This window comes from Carcharhinus amblyrhynchos, chromosome 1 (assembly GCF_965287045.1).
Source record: "Carcharhinus amblyrhynchos chromosome 1, sCarAmb.v2.hapA, whole genome shotgun sequence".
Taxonomy (NCBI): domain Eukaryota; kingdom Metazoa; phylum Chordata; class Chondrichthyes; order Carcharhiniformes; family Carcharhinidae; genus Carcharhinus; species Carcharhinus amblyrhynchos.
Genome location: NC_137324.1, coordinates 38,987,209 through 39,006,404, shown reverse-complemented (window position 1 = coordinate 39,006,404; position 19,196 = coordinate 38,987,209). Strand labels below are relative to the sequence as shown.

The 19,196-nt window shown below is 43.4% G+C and overlaps 1 protein-coding gene across 6 annotated transcripts in view; it reads left to right on the top strand.

The window, feature by feature from the left end:
* The window catches only part of pdzd2 (PDZ domain containing 2), a 456,346-nt gene that overhangs the window by 400,436 nt on the left and 36,714 nt on the right, over positions 1-19,196 (top strand). For all 6 annotated transcript variants that reach the window (XM_080212162.1, XM_080211984.1, XM_080212076.1 and 3 more), the window contains 4 exons: positions 3,314-3,414; positions 9,279-9,450; positions 10,224-11,038; positions 15,313-15,457. In XM_080212162.1, coding sequence (XP_080068288.1) covers positions 3,314-3,414; positions 9,279-9,450; positions 10,224-11,038; positions 15,313-15,457 — 1,233 coding nt within the window. The remainder of the gene's footprint in view (positions 1-3,313; positions 3,415-9,278; positions 9,451-10,223; positions 11,039-15,312; positions 15,458-19,196) is intronic.

The window sequence follows — 19,196 nt, the reverse complement described above, 5'->3', positions numbered from 1 at the left end:
AGGAGTCTTGATGAGTTGCAGCAGTGTATCTTGCACATCTATACACTGTTGGGACTATGTATCAGTGGAGGGAATGAATGTTAATGATGGTGGATGGACATCAATCAAGCGGGTTGCTTTGTACTGGATGAGTTGAGCTGCACTCATCCAGACGATTGGAGAGTATTCCATCACACTTCTGACGTATGCCTTGTAGATGATGGACAGGCTTTGGGGAGTCAGGAGGGGAGTTACTAGCCACAGGATTTCAAGCGCTCGATTTGCTTTTGTAGCCGCAGTCCAGTTCAGTGTCTGGTCAATGGTCACCCTTAGGATGGTGATAGTGGGGGATTCAGTGATGGTCGTGCTATTGAATGTAGAGGGGTAGATGGTTACATTCTCTCCCGTTGGAGATGGTTATTTCCTAGCTTATAGGCACGAATGTTACTTGCCACTTGTCAGCCCGTCTGGAGATAGTTCAGGTCTTGCTGTATTTGGACATGGACTGCTTCAGTATCTGAGGAGTTGCAAATACTGCTGAATGTTATGCAATCATCAGCAAACATCCCCACTTCTGAGTTTATTTTGGAAGGAGGGTCGTTGGAGAAGCAGCTAACATGAGTAGGCTGATAAATGGTAAATTGACTGGGTGGAATTTGTCTTGCTGTGTGTACAGGACTTACATCTGCTCTATCATTACCATTATGCCGGGGAATCAATCCAAGTTGAGGGAGAGCATACCAGGAGCAGCATTAGGCAGAACTAAAAGTAAGGTGCTAAATTGATAAACTCCAACACTGAACTACATGCACACCAAACAATAGAAGAAACATACAATTGACAGGGCTGAGAAATTGCCCAGAAACTAAACTATACGGGGAGATGATGGCCTAGTGGTATTACCGTTAGGCTATTAATCCAGAAACTCAGCTAATGTTTTGGGGACCTGGATTCAAATCCCGCCACAGCAGATGTGGAATTTGAATTCAATTAAAAAAATCTGGAATTAAGAAGACCATGAAACCATTGTTGATTGCTGGGAAAACCCATCTAATTCATTAATGTCCCTTTAGGAAAGGAAGTCCGTCAACTACCCTGTCTGGCCTACATGTGACTCCAAAGTCACAGCAATGTGGTTGACTCTCAACTGCCCTTGGGCAACTAAGGATGGGCAATAAATGCTGGCCAGCCAGTGACACCCATGTCCCACGAATGAATTAAAAAAAAACCCACATAAATACTGTAGCTACTAGAGCAGGTCAGTGGCTGGAATCCTGCAGCAAGTAACTCACATTTTGACTCCCTAAAAGCTGCCCACCATCTACAAGATGCAAGTCAGGAATGTGATGGAATATTTTGTCTGGGTGTGTGCAGCTCTGACAACATTCACAGTTCAATATCCAAGACAAAGCAGCCCATTTGGATTAGCACCCCCACCCACCAACTTAAATATTTACTCTTTCACCAACAATGCACAGTGACAGCATTGTTTAAAATGCTCACCATCAATTTGTCAAGTCTGCATCGACCGTGCATTCCAAACCTGCAACCTCGACCACCCAAAAGGACAAGGGCTGCAGAAGTATGGGAACACCTACCCCTGCAATTTCCCCTTCAAGCCACACACCATCTTGACTTGGAACTATACCATCGTTCCTTCACTGTCGCTGAGTCAAACCCAGACAGCAGTAGTTCAAGAGCTACTTTACAAAGACAATTGGAATGGGCAGCAAATGCTGGCCTTCCAGTGACACTTGCGTCCTGTGAAAGAATTTTAAAAAGTTAATTTTGTCGCTGCCCCTGACTCTTGCATCATGACTCTTCGATTTTTAATTCCATTTATCTATTTCTCTTCACCTCTGTAAAGCTCTGTAAAGGACATTTTCCATGTTAAAGGTCATTTTGCAAGTTGTTTACAAGATTGTAGCTAGCAAAATTAGATAGTAAGACTCCCGATTGTCTGCAACTTTTAATGTTGATTGCAAGATTTTCAGTTACAGCTTTTATTGCCAAGAAGGTGGAGATCAACAACTCAGGTTCATCAGATAAAGACAGGAGCCCATTGTCGTGCGTCACATGTTTTATTGATCAATATAAATACTAAATCACTCTTTATAAGGTATTAGATGAAATCTTAGTCAGTTATATTTGTCTTGTTATTTTTATAGCTGGGCCTGTGTGAGAATTGTAAAGTGGCAAAATTTGTGTATATGTCCTCTGTTCCCAAGGACATATAAGACTTTATCAGTACTTCTGGACCAAACTTTCTGTCCCACCTCTGGGAACAAACATATCAACAGAGTTGATAAACAGGATGCGCTGAAATTCCAGCCCAGATCAAGGGCAGACAGTGGTAAAATCTGTGCTCAGAATTTGGGGAGGAACCAGAGGAAATAGTTTCTCTGTAACTACTCTAAATTAATCCCTTTATCATTTTAAATATCTAAATTAGATCATTGCTCTATCTTTCTAATGAAAGCCAAGTTCATGTGATCTGTTCTCTTACTGTAACCCTTTAAGCCTTGCTATCATTTTGATGAGTATGCCTCCAAGACAATGCTTTATATACATTCAGAGGGTTAGAGCCTAAAACTGAACATAACATTATCTCAGTATAAAACACAGTTCTCATGAGGTACATTTTGACATTGGGAGGATAGTAATGCACGTGGTTCATTTGCCAAGATCAGTTTTTTCTGTTACGAAAACAGAAAATGCTGGAAAATCTCAGCAGGTGTGACAGCATCTATGGAGAGAGAATAAAGCCAACATCTCGAGTTAGGCTGACTCATATTTCAGATTCCAGCGTCTGCAGTATTTTGCTTTTATCTTAGTTTTTTTTGGTGCTGCTCCATTTAAGGAACAGTGGTAAAACAGTGGGGTGGCACAGTGGTTAGCACTGCTGCCTCACAGTGCCAGGGACCAGGGTTCGATTCCCAGCTTGGGTCACTGTCTGTGTGGAGTCTGTACATTCTCCCATGTCTGTGTGGGTTTACTCCAAGTGCTCTAGTTTCCTTCCACGTGTGCAGGTTAGATTGATTAGCCAAGGTAGATTGTTCCTTAGAGTTAGGGGCATTCAGGGGGGTTAGCAGGGTAAATATGAGGGTAATGGGGATTGGACCTGGATGGGATTGTTGTCTGTGCAGACCTCAATAGGCCAAATGGCCTCCTTCTGCAATATAGGGATTCTATGATTCTAAGCCCAGGGTTGCTAGAAACATGCAATGTATATGATTAGTGCAAGAAGATCCAACTGGAATGGTGTTAACTTATTGCATAGAATATTTATAGAGGGTATATGTGTAGAGTTCATTAAAATATCCTTTTTCCACAGGGTTGTCGTCAAAGAGTCCATCACCTAGTGTGAAATCCAAGCAGGGTGATGGATCCTCACTCAGTTGGACTATGAAACGCTTTCTGGAACCCACAAGTCGCGTAAGCAAACTGTTTTCTGTAGCTTGGCAGGCTGAGAGTTATTGTAATATAACTCATACGTTTCTGTTTGCTAGGCTGGATCTCTGCAAAAATCTTAATGCTTAATACTTGATAATTCATTATTAATCTGAAAATGTAATTGAAGTTTCTTGCTGAGTTGCAATCCTCTATAATTTTATTTGCCAGCCAGATGCAGATGTTCACAGCTTCTTGAGTCACTGGTCTGTGAAGAAGTTGTGAACATTTACAGCTGATAGCATGAATAAAGAACCCAGTTCAGAATCAGCACTACATGGCAGTAGCAGTAGCAGCAGTTAGTGAGTGTGAACCAGCTCGCAGGCAATTCGATAGCTGAGGGATGCAAGTCAGTCCTGTCTTCATCTCAGGGAACAAAAAGAAATGCAAAATAAAAGTATTATAGATTTCTACAGATCAAAAAGATACAGAATTCCGAATCTATTGAAATAGAATTCAGTTGTATGTTTTGCTCAGGCTACTTGTAAGTTCAGCAAGAAGTTTCACAGCACCAGGTTAAAGTCCAACAGGTTTATTTGGTAGCACAAACCATAAGCTTTCAGAGCGCTGCTACTTCATCAGGTGAGTGGGAGTTCTGTTCACAAACAGGGCAAATAAAGACACCAACTCAATTTACAAAATAATGAATGGAATGTGAGTCTTTACAGGTAATCAAGTCTTTAAGGTGCAGACAGTGTGAGTGGAGCCAGTGAAGGAAGGTTGTAAAAGGTTGTGGCTTGAGCTAACAAATAAACCTGTTGAAGTTTAACCTGGTATTGTGAGACTTTTTACTGTGCTTACCCCAGTCCAATGCCAGCATCTCCACATCATGGCTACTTGTAAGTTGACAGGTGAAAATTCATTGCTTGATACAAATACTCTCAGCATCTTTATGCATCTTGTCGTTCACCAATATTCATGCATCCTTTTGTGTGAAATTTGTTTCTGGGTCTGGAAAGGTAGAATTTTACATTCCCCTGTGTGGGTTCAGAGGCATGGGGGGGTGTAAAATTGCATCAGTGTGATTTGCCTGCCTTCCAGATTCTCCCCACCACCCCAGGGCAGGCAGGGCTTTCGGATTGGGAACCCATCAGATTTGGGCTGCCCTCCCTTCTGAGATTTGGGAGTTCTGGCCCTCCCTCCCACATTGGCTTACTTCCCGATGCTGCAATTTCCCTACCTCTTCACGAGCCCGGCATCCCCTACCCTCCTGTCCCTAGCATCCCCAGGAATTACCTTAAGAATGGTCCTGGGGTCAGGACCAGACAAAGAGCTGCAGTACCTCTCCAGACCACTGCAGCGCTGTGACTGGATGGGTTGGAGAGCTCAATCTGGTTGGTCAACAGCTCTCCAAGGCGTGACTTCATTCCAAGGCTGGGTGGCAGTGGCACCACAGCCTATCAGAGCTTAGTTTTTAAAAACGCTTACCCAAATTTATTTATTTATTTTATTTATTAGTGTCACAAATAGGCTTACATTAACACTGTAATAAAGTTAATGTGAAAATCCCATAGTTGCTACACTCCGGCACATGTTCAGGTACACTGAGGGAGAATTTAGCATAGCCAGTGCACCTAACCAGCATGTCTTTCAGATTGTGGGAGGAAACCAGAGCATCTGGAGGAAACCCCGCAGACACAGAGAACATGCAAACTCCACATAGACAGTGACTCAAACCAGGAATTGAACCTGGGTCCCTGGTGCTGTGAGGCAGCAGTGCTAACCACTGTGTCACTGAGTGTGAAACAGCAGTGGGCTTCTGAGGGTCCGTGAGAGCGCATCACACACCGACTCTCAGAAGGGTAAGCACCGACTGCTTACCATCCTGAAAGTGTGCCTCAGGTTTCACATGGAGACTCTCAGCACTGTGCTCGAGCTCTTCAGTTCTTAGTTCTGTAGTTAGATGTTATAGAAACATAGAAAATAGGAGCAGGAGGAGGCCATTTGGCCTTTTCAGCCTGCTCCACCTTTCATTACGATCAACCAACTCAATAGCCTAATCCCGCTTTCTCCCCATAACCTTTGATTCCATTCGTCCCAAGTGCTTTTTTTCCAGCCGCTTCTTGAATACATTCAGTGTTTTAGCATCAATTACTTCCTGTGATAATGAATTTCATAGGCTTACCGCTCTTTGGGTGAAGAAATGCCTCCTCACCTCTGTCCTAAATGGTCTACACTGAATCCTCAGACTGTGTCCCCTGGTTCTGGACTCCCCCACAACTGGGAAATATCCTCCCTGCATCTCCCCTGTCTAGTCCTGTTAGGATTTATAAGTCTCTATGAGATTCGCCCCTCCCCCCCTCATTAATCTGAACCCCAGTGAAAACAATCCTAACCTAGTCAATCTCTCCTCATACAACAGTCCCGCTATCACCAGAATCAGCCTGGTAAACCTTCGCTGCACTCCCCCAAGAGCAAGGACATCCTTCCTCAAAAAAGGAGACCAAACCTACATATAATACCCTAGGTGTGGTCTCATCAAGGCCCTGTATAATTGCAACAACACGTCCCCGCTCCTATACTCGAAACCTCTCACAATGAAGGCCAATATGCCATTTGCCTTCTTTACCGCCTGCACCTGCATGCTTACCTTCAGTGATTGATGCACAAGGACACCCAGGTCCCGCTGCACACTCCCCTCTTCCAATTTACAGCCATTCAGGTAATAATCATCTGTCTTGTTTTTGCTTCCAAAGTGAATAACCTCACATTTATCCACTTATACTGCATCTGCCATTGATTTGCCCACTCACCCAACCTGTCCAGATCATTCTGAAGGATCTCTGCATCCCTGTCACAGTTCACCTTCTCACTCAACTTGAGATCATCTGCAAACTTTGAGATGTTACATTTTGTTCCCTCATCTAAATCATTAATACATATTGTGAATAGCTGGGGTCCCAGCACCGATCCCTGTGACATCCCACTAGTTACTGCCTGCCAGTTTGAAAAGCACCCATTAATTCCTACTCTTTTTTTTCCTCTCTGCCAACCAGTTTTCTACCCAGCTCAATACACATCTCACAATCCCGTGTGCTTTAACTTGTACGATAATCTCTGTGCGGGGCTTTCTCAAATGTTTTCTGAGAGTCCAAATATACCGCATCTACTGGTTCCCCCTTGTCAAGTCTACTAGTTACATCTTCTGCGTGGATTTCCTCTGGATGCTCCAGTTTCCTCCCACAGTCCAAAAGATGCGCTGGTTAGGTGCATTGTTCATGCTAAATTCGCCCTCAGTGTACCCGAACAGATGCCAGAGTGTGGCAACTAGGGGATTTTCACAGTAATTTTATTGCAGCATTAATGTAAGTCTACTTGTGACAATAATAATAAATAAACTTTAAAAATAAATAAAGACAATGAAGGTATTTTCATTAATGGCCAGTCTGTGTTGTGTTGGCTAACCTCAGTTGAGCTCACTAATGGTGTTACACCAGCCTTGAGTATTGCTGAGATGGGGAGGTGAAAACAGTCAGCTGAGGGCTTCATCCCTGCTGTTATCAAATGACTCCTGCTGAAAAAAAACCACCCAAGTCAACCAGACTACTCAGTGCCCAGGCTCACACATAGAACAGCCTTTTACTAAGATGTCAGGGTCCATTGGAACTACACCCTAATTTCCTGACATAACATGTTCATAAAAGGAAATAGATCTCTAAAATTCTCAAACACATAAACGTGAGGTATTATGATACGGTGTTCAGACCTTGAACTTACATTGGCTTCTGAATCAAAGTCCCATTAAGTTACCCATTGATGATGGCTAAAATGATGGTGGTAAGGCCTCCACCTATGCAGGCTGTAAAAGTTCCATTTTGAACATTCCTGTTTGATAGCTATTTTGGACAACATAGCATCTCAATGATTCACATATTGTTCTTAAATGTCAAAAGTCATTGAACTTTTACAACTACAGCTTTTGCATAAAAATTGGCATGGTAAAATAAATCTGTTGTCCTGCGGTTAGTAAGGTTTTAGTCAATCCTTCTTTCAAGTACTGCAGCATATTTCATACCAATGTTTTGTTCTATGACATTTTTACCCAGTTTAAAATTTTCTGGATGAAGGGGGTTCGGCCTTTTTCACAGAGACCACTATGTATGAAATGGAATCACACTGTGTCTCCTGCCAATGCAATATGGCCATCCAAAATGGCTGCCGATACCTGTCTACATAAGCACACTTCCTGCTCATGCTGAGAAATCCAGCGAAGCCACTGCAGTAGCCTGCAGAGTTGCAGAAGTGTGAGGGAAGCATTTGCAGAAAGGAAACTAAAATCCTTTATTTGTGAATATTTTACTGCAGTTGGGTGGTGTTTCTAAACTCTGTCTCCCTATTCCAGTGATGTAAGTGGGTTATAAATTGCTGTGAGTGTTTAGAGTATATGGCCTCCTCAAACACTCACAGCAACCTACAGTCCCATTATGGTTGTGAACCTGATTATGCCACTGAAAAGAGGGTGGGAAAAGTCAGAGATTGTGATCGCACCGATTTCCGGTTTTTGCCAGATTTTGAGTGTCCTACAATGATCTTGCGCATGGAAAGTGCGGATTCAAAATCCCATCTAGTGACTCGTGGGATACCATAGGGATTGGTGCTGGGATCCCAGCTATTCACTGATATATTAATGATTTAGATGAGGGAACTAAATGTAATATCTCCAACTTCACAAATGACACAAAGTTTGCTGAGAGGGTGAGCTCTGAGGAGGACGCAGAGATGCTTCAATGTGATTTGGACAAGCTGAGTGAATGAGTAGCAGATGCAGTAAAATGTGGATAAATACGAGGTTATCAACTTTGGTAGCAAAAACTGGATCAGCTTATTATCTGAATGGCTACAGATTGAGAGAAGGGAATGTGCAACAAGACCTGGGTGTCTCCGTACACCAGTTGCTGAAGGTCAGCATGCAGATGCAGTAGGCAGTAAAAAAGGCAAATGGTATGTTGGCCTTTATAGCGAGAGGATTCAAGTACAGGGCAGGGATGTCTTGCTCCAATTACAAAGGGCCTTAGTGTGTTTTGGTCTCCTTATCTGAAGATGGACATTTTTGTTACAGAAGGAGAGCAGCAAAGGTTTAGTAGGCTGATTCCTGGGATGGAGGGACTGATGTATGAGGACAGATTGAATCAGTTAAGGTTATATTTGCTGGAATTTAGAAGAATATTAGGAAATCTCATAGAAATCTATAAAATTCTAACAGAACCAGGGTAGATACAAGAAGGATATTCCTGGTGGGGGTGTCCAGAACCAGGGGTCATTGTCTAAGGATAAGGGAAAAATATTTTCAGTTTGAGATGAGGAAATATTTCTTCACCCAGAGAGTGGTGACCCTGTGGAATTCGCTATCACAGGAAGCAGTTGAGATCAGAACATTGTGCGTTTTCAAGAAATAGTTAGATTTTGTTTTGGGGTGAAGGGAATCAAAGGATATGGGGAGGGGAAGGTGGGCTCAGACTATTGAGTTGGGTGATCAGCCATGATCTTAATGAATAGCAGAGCAGGCTCAAAGGGCAAATGGCCTACCCTTGCTCCCATTTTCCATGTTTCTTATGTTTTTATTAAAAACTGTCAAAAACATCAAATGCACCAAGTGCTTTTCCCAGCAGTGAAGATCCGGCACTGGCTCTGATAATTTAATTACTCTTCGTAAGTCATGATCTGGACTTGTAAAACTTTGTCCTAAATTTAATGAGCATTGTCAGAATTAAACTGCTATCTATTGATGGGATGAGATGAAATAAGGTGAGATGAGGCTAGTGTGGAGTGTAAGCACCAGCAGAGACCTGTTGGGCTGAATGGCCTGTTTCAATCCTGTAAAATTTTATCCAATTCTACTCTTCTTTCAGCAAGGGTCACTGAGTTCAGAAACGGAACTCTCCCAGTACTTTTCACACAATATTCCCAGCCATTCGTCACTCTCGGATACAACAGCCACAGCTTCCAGTGAGGAAGAACACTTGCGACAGAAGAACATAAGTAACTCCTTGGATGATGGTGTAATTCCCCCTCTGACTCCAGGTTTGACTCGTACCAACTTGTTTTGTTTCTTGATGGTTCTACAATGGAATCAGACAATGAGGATTGATTTTCAAAGTGACATTCTATATCTATTGTATATCTCATGAGTATGAAAAATATTAGCCTCACAATTACCATGAGAGACATTGGTGAATGAACATTTAACATACTCGTGCCATTACTGCATCTTCTAATTTAATCATAGAATGGTTGCAGTGCAGAAGGAGGCCATTTGGTCCATTATGCCCATGCCAGCTCTCTGCCACAACAACACAGCTAGTCCCACTCCCTGTCTTCTCCATGTAGCTCTGCAAATTCTTCCCTTTAGGAAATTTTTTAATCCTTTTTTAAAAAACAAGAATGCCTCTTCCTTCACCACACATTCAGGGAGTGCATTCTAGATCATAACCACACTGTTGTTGACTTACTTTCTTTCTTGTTCTGTTCATCTTAAATTGGTGTGCCCTGGTACTTAACTCTTCCATCAGTAGGAATGAAGTTGCTCTGTAATGTTGGCCCAATATTTATGGGACTTCATTTGGGGATAGATGAAGACCAGCACACTCAAACGCTTAGCCTGCCCATTATACTAAAGCAACCTTCTGTCAATATACCCCTGGAGTTGTCCTAAGAAGCTGGTAGTTGGGATTGGAACCAGGGCCTTCCTCTGGCAGTTTCGTGTGTGATTTCATTCATGTTTTTTCTTCACTTTTCTTCTTGGTGGGCGCTTCACAAAGAATATAACAAAAATAAAATGACTTGTGTGTTTTTAGTTCCTAAAGAAATTGGAGTATCTAAGCCAGAAGTATCCTCGGTCTCACTGAGCAACGGAAAGCCTATCGTACCCATCAACAGGCACGTGGATATTGTTCGGCAGTCCAGCCGAGAGAGTCCCAAATCAATCCGCAGTCCTCTTCTACGCCAGAGGAGAGTCATTTGCTATGATGACATTAGTGACGATGATGACTCTGTGAAGCCCCAGGATAATGTTCGACTCAAACGGCCTCAGAGGGACACTGTACACAAGATACCCGAGGAAGATTCAGGGATTATTATAGCCACGTCTTCTGTCGAAGTGGATGATGAAAGCCAAGATGGTGAGTTGCTCAGAAATATCAGCAGTGATGGAGCCACTCTGTACGGCAGCTCACTGGAGTCTGAGGACAGCTCAATGGAGCAAATGGTTGACTCGCCCTTCATGCCACTTAAATTCTTTGAATCTTCCAGCTCGACTGAAACTAATCACAGCAACCTAGGTATCAAGGAGGGTCAGGTGGAGACCAAGCGATCACCCAAACTTGAACATAAAGCAGTCACCAGAGTAAAAAGCATGATGAGCATTGAGTGCCCACCAAACCTCCTGAAGCAGAAGAATGATGAGCAGCATTTACACTCCAGTAAGCCTGTTGCAAGGCCGCTGCCTCATAGCAAAAAGGCTGAAAGCATAGACAGCGCAGGAGTGTACTCTACAGAGACTGTACATCTTTCACGGAAGGAATCAGAATCATTTGGACTGGATTTGGAAATCAAGTCTTCTCCGCTGAGAGTTCTGATAACAGGTTTACAACCAGGTGGAGCTGCCGAGAGAGTAAGTTTTAAAGTTCAGTTTTCTGATCCATGGTTTATCTTGTTCAAGTAGATTAACAGGAAATAACAGTTAAACTTTCCGTATGAGTAAACTATGCAAATTTAAGTTACAAACAGATGGTGCAAATATGGCTTTGTCGCCTTAATTCATTTAGACTCCCCTCTGGCATAGAAGGGCAGCATGGTGGCACAGTGCTACCCCACCGCGCCAGGGACCTGGGTTCAATTTCCAGCTTGGGTCACTGTCTGAGTGGAGTTTGCACATTCTCCCCGCATCTGTGTGGGTTTCCTCCAGATGCTCCAGTTTCCTCCCACAGTCTGAAAGACGTGCGGGTTAGGGGTGTTGACCCAAACAGGCGCCAGAGAGTAGCAACAAGGGTATTTTCACAGTAACTTCATTAGAGTGTGAATGTAAGCCTATATTTGATACTAATAAATAAACTTCATGTGAAGAGCAATGCAAAGAATGTGATTGAAGGACTATATTGACAGAATAGGTGGTGTTTATTGGTTCAATGTTCATAATTTCATGTTGTGCTTATATTTCATCCATTGACCTTTCTACAGACTGATTTTAAATTTAAGCTTATTTTTTGGTGTCACACATTGATTTACATTAACATTGCAATGTAGTTACTGTGAAAATCAAAAACAGAAAAAAATGCTGGAAAATCTCAGCAGGTCTGACTGCATCTGTGGAGAGAGAATAGAGCCAACGTTTTGAGTCCGGGTGACCCTTCTTTTGGCTCTGATGAAGGGTCATCCAGGCTTCAAATGTTGACTCTATTCTCTCTCCATAAATGCTGTCAGACCTGCTGAGGTTTTCCAGAATTTTATGTTTTTGTTTCAAATTCCAGCATCCACAGTATTTTGCTTTTATCATATTGTGAAAATCCCCTAGTCGCCACACTCCAGTGCTTGTTCAGATACACTGAGGGAGAATTTAGCATGGCCACTGCACCTAACCAGCACGTCTTTTGGACTGTGGGAGAAAACCGGAGCGCACGGAGGAAACACATGCAGATACAGGGAGAACGTTTGGACTCCACACAGACAGTGACCTAAGCCAGGAATCGAACCCGGGTCCCTGGTTCTGCGAGGCAACAGTGCTAACCATTGTGCCACAGTGTTGCCTCTTCTAAGAGCAATGTAAGCTGGGAGCTGTCAGTCAGTAACATTCACCAGCACTGAAGAGATGGGCTATGAGGTGGGGATAAAATAGCGACTGAAGGCAGACATGGAGTGCTCATTGCCTTCTGTCCGCCATGGCATATGGGGAAAGTGGTGAACGGCTCTCCTGCTCCACAGCCCAACTGGGACACTGAAGTGGCACATTAAGGACTCCTCACTGGGCTATGTTTGCACACACATGGGTAACCCTGACTCGAATGACCTTCCTTTATATAGGGTATAGGGTATATTGGCAAGTTAACTGTTAACTGTTAACTGTTATTGGCAAGTTAAAAAAGGATAGCAAGAGTTTTTATAAATATATAAAAAGGAAGAGGCTGGCTAGGGTGAACGTTGGTCCTTTAGAGGATGAGAAAGGGGACCTAGTGGTAGGGGATGGGGATATGGCTCAGGTATTGAATAACTTTTTTGTTCCTGTCTTCACGGAGGAGGACGTGAATAATTTGCCGGGTGTTAGTGATGGAAAGGTGGTAGGACTGGAGGGTCTTAATGACATTACTGTTACTAGAGAGGTGGTGCTCGACAGACTGGAGGGGCTGATTGTGGACAAGTCCCCAGGACCGGATGGAATGCATCCGAGGGTTCTGAAAGACATGGCGGAGGTGATAGTGGATGCCTTGGTGGTTATTTTCCAGACGTCGCTGGATTCCGAGGAAGTGCCGGAAGATTGGAAAACAGCTAATGTTACGCCGTTGTTTAAGAAGGGTGCCAGGCAAAAGGCGGGGAATTATAGGCCGGTTAGTTTAACGTCTGTGGTAGGTAAAATGTTAGAATCCGTCATTAAGGAGGAAATTGCGAGGCATCTTGAAGGGAATTGCTTGATAGAGCAGACGCAGCATGGTTTCATTAAAGGGAAGTCGTGTCTGACAAATTTACTGGAGTTCCATGAGGATGTGTCTAGGGCGGTGGATAGAGGAGAGCCGGTGGATGTGGTCTTTCTGGATTCTCAGAAGGCGTTTGACAAAGTACCTCACAAGAGGTTATTGCAGAAGGTCGAGGGACATGGAGTTGGGGGTAGGGTGTTAGCGTGGATAGAGGATTGGTTGTCAAATAGGAGGCAGAGAGTGGGGGTCAACGGGTGCTATTCGGATTGGCGGATGGTGACTAGTGGAGTACCCCAGGGGTCGGTGCTGGGGCCTCAGCTATTCACCATTTATATAGATGATCTGGAGGAGGGAACCGAGTGTAGGGTGTCGAAATTTGCTGATGACACCAAGATTGGGGGAACGGCAAATTGTGCGGAGGGTGTGGAGAGTCTGCAGAAGGATCTAGATAGGCTGGGCGAATAGGCCAGGAAATGGCAAATGGAATTTAATGTTGGCAAGTGTGAGGTGGTCCACTTTGGTAGGAATAATGGTAGGAAGGACTATTACTTACGTGGCGAAAAACTGCAGCAGGCGACGGTGCAGAGGGACCTCGAGGTCCTTGTGCATGAGTCGCAAAAACCCAGCTTGCAGGTGCAGCAGGTGGTCAGGAAGGCGAATGGGATGCTGGCCTTCATAGCGAGGGGGATTGAATATAAAAGTAGGGAGGTCTTGCTGCAGCTGTATAGGGCATTGGTGAGGCCGCAGCTGGAGTATTGTGTGCAGTTTTGGGCGCCGCACCTGCGCAAAGATATTTTGGCCTTGGAGGGAGTGCAGAGGAGGTTTACTAGGCTGATACCGGAGTTGAGGGGGTTGAGCTATGAGGAGAGGCTGAATAAACTAGGCTTGTACTCGTTGGAGTTTAGAATGAGGGGAGATCTCATTGAGACGTATAAGATGATGAATGGGATGGATAGGATAGAGGTGGAGAGACTCTTCCTGTTCAAAAAAGACAGTAGGACTAGGGGGCACAGCCTCAAGATAAAGGGGGGGCGGTTTAGAACGGAGTTGAGGAGGAACTTCTTCACTCAAAGGGTGGTGAATCTCTGGAATTCTCTGCCCGTTGAAGTGGTGGAGGCTGCCTCGCTAAATATTTTTAAGACGCGGGTTGATGGGTTTTTGATAAGAGAGGGGATTAAGGGTTATGGGGAGAGGGCGGGAAGGTGGAACTGAGTCACGACAGATCAGCCATGATCTTATTGAATGGCGGGGCAGGCTCGAAGGGCTAGATGGCCTACTCCTGCTCCTATTTCTTATGTTCTATTATGTTCTTATGTTCTAACTGAGGGAACATCACAGCTGAACCCTCTTCTCTGCTTCTCTAATATCCAACCTTTACTAGTGGAGTTCACTAGAGGTCAATTAGAGAAATCTAGCTGTTTCCCACACCCCCGCCCCACTCCCAACAATTAACCAGAGACATGGGACAAATATTCCTGTTCTGTCCACCACGGGAATCATAGCAGGCAAGGAACGGACCGTGGAAAGGTCCGTTCACCTCAGGTGGGATTGTCTGGCTTTGGGGTGAGCTCGGCCGCAAAATTCTGCCCATAAAAACCAATTTTACTTCCCACTCCTTGGCTGAAATCAGGTGACTCATCTGGGATTCAAACCTGGGACATTCTGTGCGCTTCAGCCGTGCATCGTACTTCTTTTACTAGGTTTAAGGTGTGAGGGGCAAGGTTTAAAGGAAATGTACGAGGCAAGTTTTTTACACAAAAGGTAGTGGATGCCTGGAACTCGTTGCCGGGAAAGGTAGAGGAAGCAGATACGATAGTGACTTTTAAGGGGTGTTTTGACAAATACATGAATAGGATGGGAATAGAGGGATATGGGCCCCAGAAGCATAGGGGGTTTTAGTTCAGTGGGCAGCATGGTCAGTGCAGGCTTGGAGGGCTTGTTCCTGTGCTGTAATTTTACTGTTCTTTGTTCCATCAAATAATATTTACTTGCTGACCCACAAGGAGAACTTACATTTCCAGAATTTAAATTTGATATTTGCTGTTGCAGAAGAAACATTTTATTTGTAGCCAACGATACGCATGCCTCAAAATCTGAACCAGATCATTCATTTGTCTTGAGCCAAGTGACTAACAATGTACTTTGAACTTTATGTTTCAGTTTCTGGAATCTGTCTAACTATTGACAATGTAGACTTTACACTTTGTCCGTTGATTCAATACATTTCAGTTACACATAAACGTGGCATTACCTTTTCTAGGAATCTAAGGGAAAGCTTGGTCCTGGAGATGAAATTATCCTGATTAATAGCTCACCAATCTTCAACATGTCTTACCAAGAGACCTGCAACTTTATGTACGACCTCCCACCCTCTATCACACTCGAAGTACGAAAACCAGTATCAGGTAAGCGAAAAGTTGGGTTTTTTAATTTGATCTGATTTGATTTTGATTGGATTCATTACTATCCAATGTATTGGTGTACAGTGAAAAGTATTGTTTCTTGCGTGCTATACAGACAAAGTATACCGTGCATAGAATACACAGGGGGAGAAGGAAAGGAGAGGGTGCAGAATGCAATGTTACAGTTATAGCTAGGGTGTAGAAAATGATCAACTTAATGTTAGGTAGGTCCATTCAAAAGTCTGATGGCAACAGGGAAGAAGTTTTTGAGTTGGTTGATACTTGATCTCAGATTTCTGTATCTTTTTCCTGACGGAAAAAGGTGGAAGATAGAATGTCTAGGGTGTTTGGGTTTTGTGGTTTGTGATTGTGAAAAATCACAAGGACTGCTACCTTCCTGAAAGTGATTGTGCAAGCAATGCCAACTTGAAGCAGGCACATCATGCATTCTGGTACAATCTTGTATTAAATGTTCACCATCTAACTGTATCCTCTGGCACTGCTGCCTCACAGCACCAGCGTCCCGGGTTCGATTCCCGACTTGGGGCACTGCCTGTCTGGAGCTTGCGCATTCTCCCTGTGTCTGAGTGGGTTTCCTCTGGGTGCTCAGGTTTCCTCCCACAGTCCAGATGTGCGGATTAGGTGGATTGGCCATGCTAAATAGCCACTTAGTGTCAGGGGGACTAGTTAAGGTAAATGCATGGGGATATGGGGATCGGGCTTGGGTGAGATTGTGATCGGTGCAGACTCAATGGGCCAAATGGCCTCATTCTGCACTGTAGGATTCTATGATTACACGTAATAGAAATAACTTTGGGCTGAATTTTACCTTTGGGGTGCATTCCTGCTCCCACTCATCACGTCATTAACCAATATTACACAGGCTGACCGACTAGCAGTCATCCAGCAGGAAACACTGGGAAAGGCTGAGCACTGCTGAGGAGGACAGACACCAGGAAAAGGGAATGTGACCTCTTTTAACCCTCCTTACTCCTTGCTTAAATTTCTTTCTACTTCTCTTGTATTCCACACTTATTTCATGTGTTCCCAGCCTCCAACCCTTGACAAATGCTTTTTCTCTTTGACTAGGCTCACCATATTCTCTCATTATCCAAGATTCCCGAAACTTGCCACACTTATTCTTCATTAAAGCAAATTACTGTGGATGCTGGAATCTGAAACCAAAGAGAAAATGCTGGAAAATCTCAGCAGGTCTGACAGTATCTGTAAGGAGAGAAAAGAACTGACGTTTCGAGTCCAGATGACCCTTTATTAAAGCTAAAAGGAATAGAAAATGGGAGATACTTATCCTTCAACCTTACAGGAATGTACTGGTCCTGAATTCCTATCAACTTACACTTGAAAGCCTCCCACATGCCAGATGTTGATTTACCCTCAAATATCTGTCCCAATCTACATTCTTCAGTTCTATCTAATGTTGTTAGATGATCTGATTAAACCCAGTCAATACATGGGAAAAGACAGTGACCTGAACAGTACTCTCCAAAAATAGGAGTGAAACGCGCATGCGTCAACACATTATTAGGCACAAAGGGATCACGTTCCCGGTGTCATCGTGCCGGTTCGGTATAACACGGTTTAGCAGCTGATGTGTCTGGAAATCAGGTGCCTATTCATGCTATGCAAATTAAAGGTACTGAGCTAGTTGTACTCATTAAAAAGGCCATATAACAAAACATTTTCAGAGTGGGATTTGTGCCAGCCATATTTCCTGTTTATTCATCAGGCTGCCTGTAATGGTGGGTTGTATGAGAGCAGCGTTAAATCGTGGCTGTTTAGTGGGGACTTATCTGTTTCATGTAAGAATTAGATGTATTCTGAAATTCTGATTGCACAAATGAAGTCTCATGGCATCAGGTCAAACATAGGCAAGGGAACCTCCTGCTGATTATCACGTACTGTTCCCCTCAGCACTCCTCCATGTTGAACATCACTTCGAGGGGCAAGGGTGCATAATGTACTCTGGGTGTGGGATTTCATTGTCCATCACCAAGACTGGCTCGCTCAGTTGCATCACCACAGACAGAGTTGGCCAGTCCTCAAGGATATAGCTGCTAGACTGGGTCTGCAGTGGCTGGTGAGGGAACCAACGAAAGGGAAAAACATACTTGACCTCATCCTCATCAACCTGCCTGCCGCAGATACGTCTTTCCATGACAGTATAGGTAGGAGTGACCACCCATCATATGACTGACCATCTGTCATATTTTAATTGACCCTGCTCCCCCAAAAAAAATCTAACAGGAGGTCAATAAAAATTCTCCCCAATGTGTATGTTAAGAGAATGTCGCACTGTCTTGTGGAGACAAAGTCCTCGTTTCACATTGAGGATACCCTCCAATGTGTTGTGTGATGCTACCATCGTGCTTAATGGAATAGACTTTGAAAAGATCAGGTAACTCAACAATTCCCTTTTAGTATGCAATCTGTCTTCTCCTTAAAAAGTTGATGATATTTGCACCTGAGGCTGCTTTTGATGAAAAGTTCTTTAAAGCTGTACTGGATTTTTAACTTTAATAAAGGTAGTGCCTTGTTTTGAAGGCAAAGAGAAGGAAGAGAATTACACTGCCAATGGAGAGGTTTTTCCAGACTATTTAGCAGCTTGTATACGATATTAAAGAGGTTAAAGGGTTGCTCCAGTCACATGACCTCGCTCCCTGGAATTATTTCAGATGGTATTTGTTGAGCTGGCCAGGATGATGAGATCCTGCAATGTCCCAACTTTAACTCCTGAATATCCAATACCATCATGATGATGTAGGAAAAACACATTTCTATATTTCGCTGTTGTTCTAGTAGACTTTCTATCTCTGTTTGAGGGGTAGCCTTATAGAATTTCAGCAAGTTATTTTGAAGCAATTCTTGACATCAGCTGGTATGAAATTCTAGAGAAGAATGTCATAACATGTATGAATTATAATTCACATTGGGACTTTCCAGAAAACTGGCCAAACTGCAACATCAGATATCAGGTGATTTATGGCAGCCATCCTAAGTCAGTATTTCTCCTTTTTTGAAGGAAGTCCTTTTCAAAAAGTTCAATCTGTTTGATCAGCCAGTGAAATTACAGACTGATGGCTTCTTTTAATTCTTAAATATTTTTTACTCCATTCTTAAAGTTACAAAGCCAATGTGCAGAGTGGACCAGGCAGACCCAAATCCTTCTTGCTTGCTCCAAAAATCTAATTTAAATTGAATTCAATTCATGTTCCCATAAGGGAGACATACAAGATTCAAGCTAACAAAAAAAGTCATTGCGCCCCATCTTTGACTTGATCTGATGCTTGATCTTAGCCAAAAGGCCGATTCATTCGTGTACAAGTCACGCCATCGTGACAAGGGATGAAGAGAAAATTAATCATGGCTGTTCTTATGCTATACGTGGAATCCTATTAAAGAGTATATTGACAGAGAACATGGATCTAGACTCATATACTCACATGGCTGGATAGTGTAAATTTGCATTCATGAGGCAAGGATTAAAAAAACCCTTTAAAGGGATAGTAGTCATTCCAAGTTAAGCTATTAAGTTACTTATTTAAGCGTTTTGTGAACCGAGTTACAGTGTAAACCAATGGAACCTACCGACTGTGCTGTAAATTGAGTGCTTTCACAGAGGTTCACATTTTGACTACTTTCTGCAGCTATTCTTAACACTTGCTGTAGGAAAAATCAAGCACTCCCCGCAGAGAAGAGAATTGGAGGACTGATGTATGAGTAG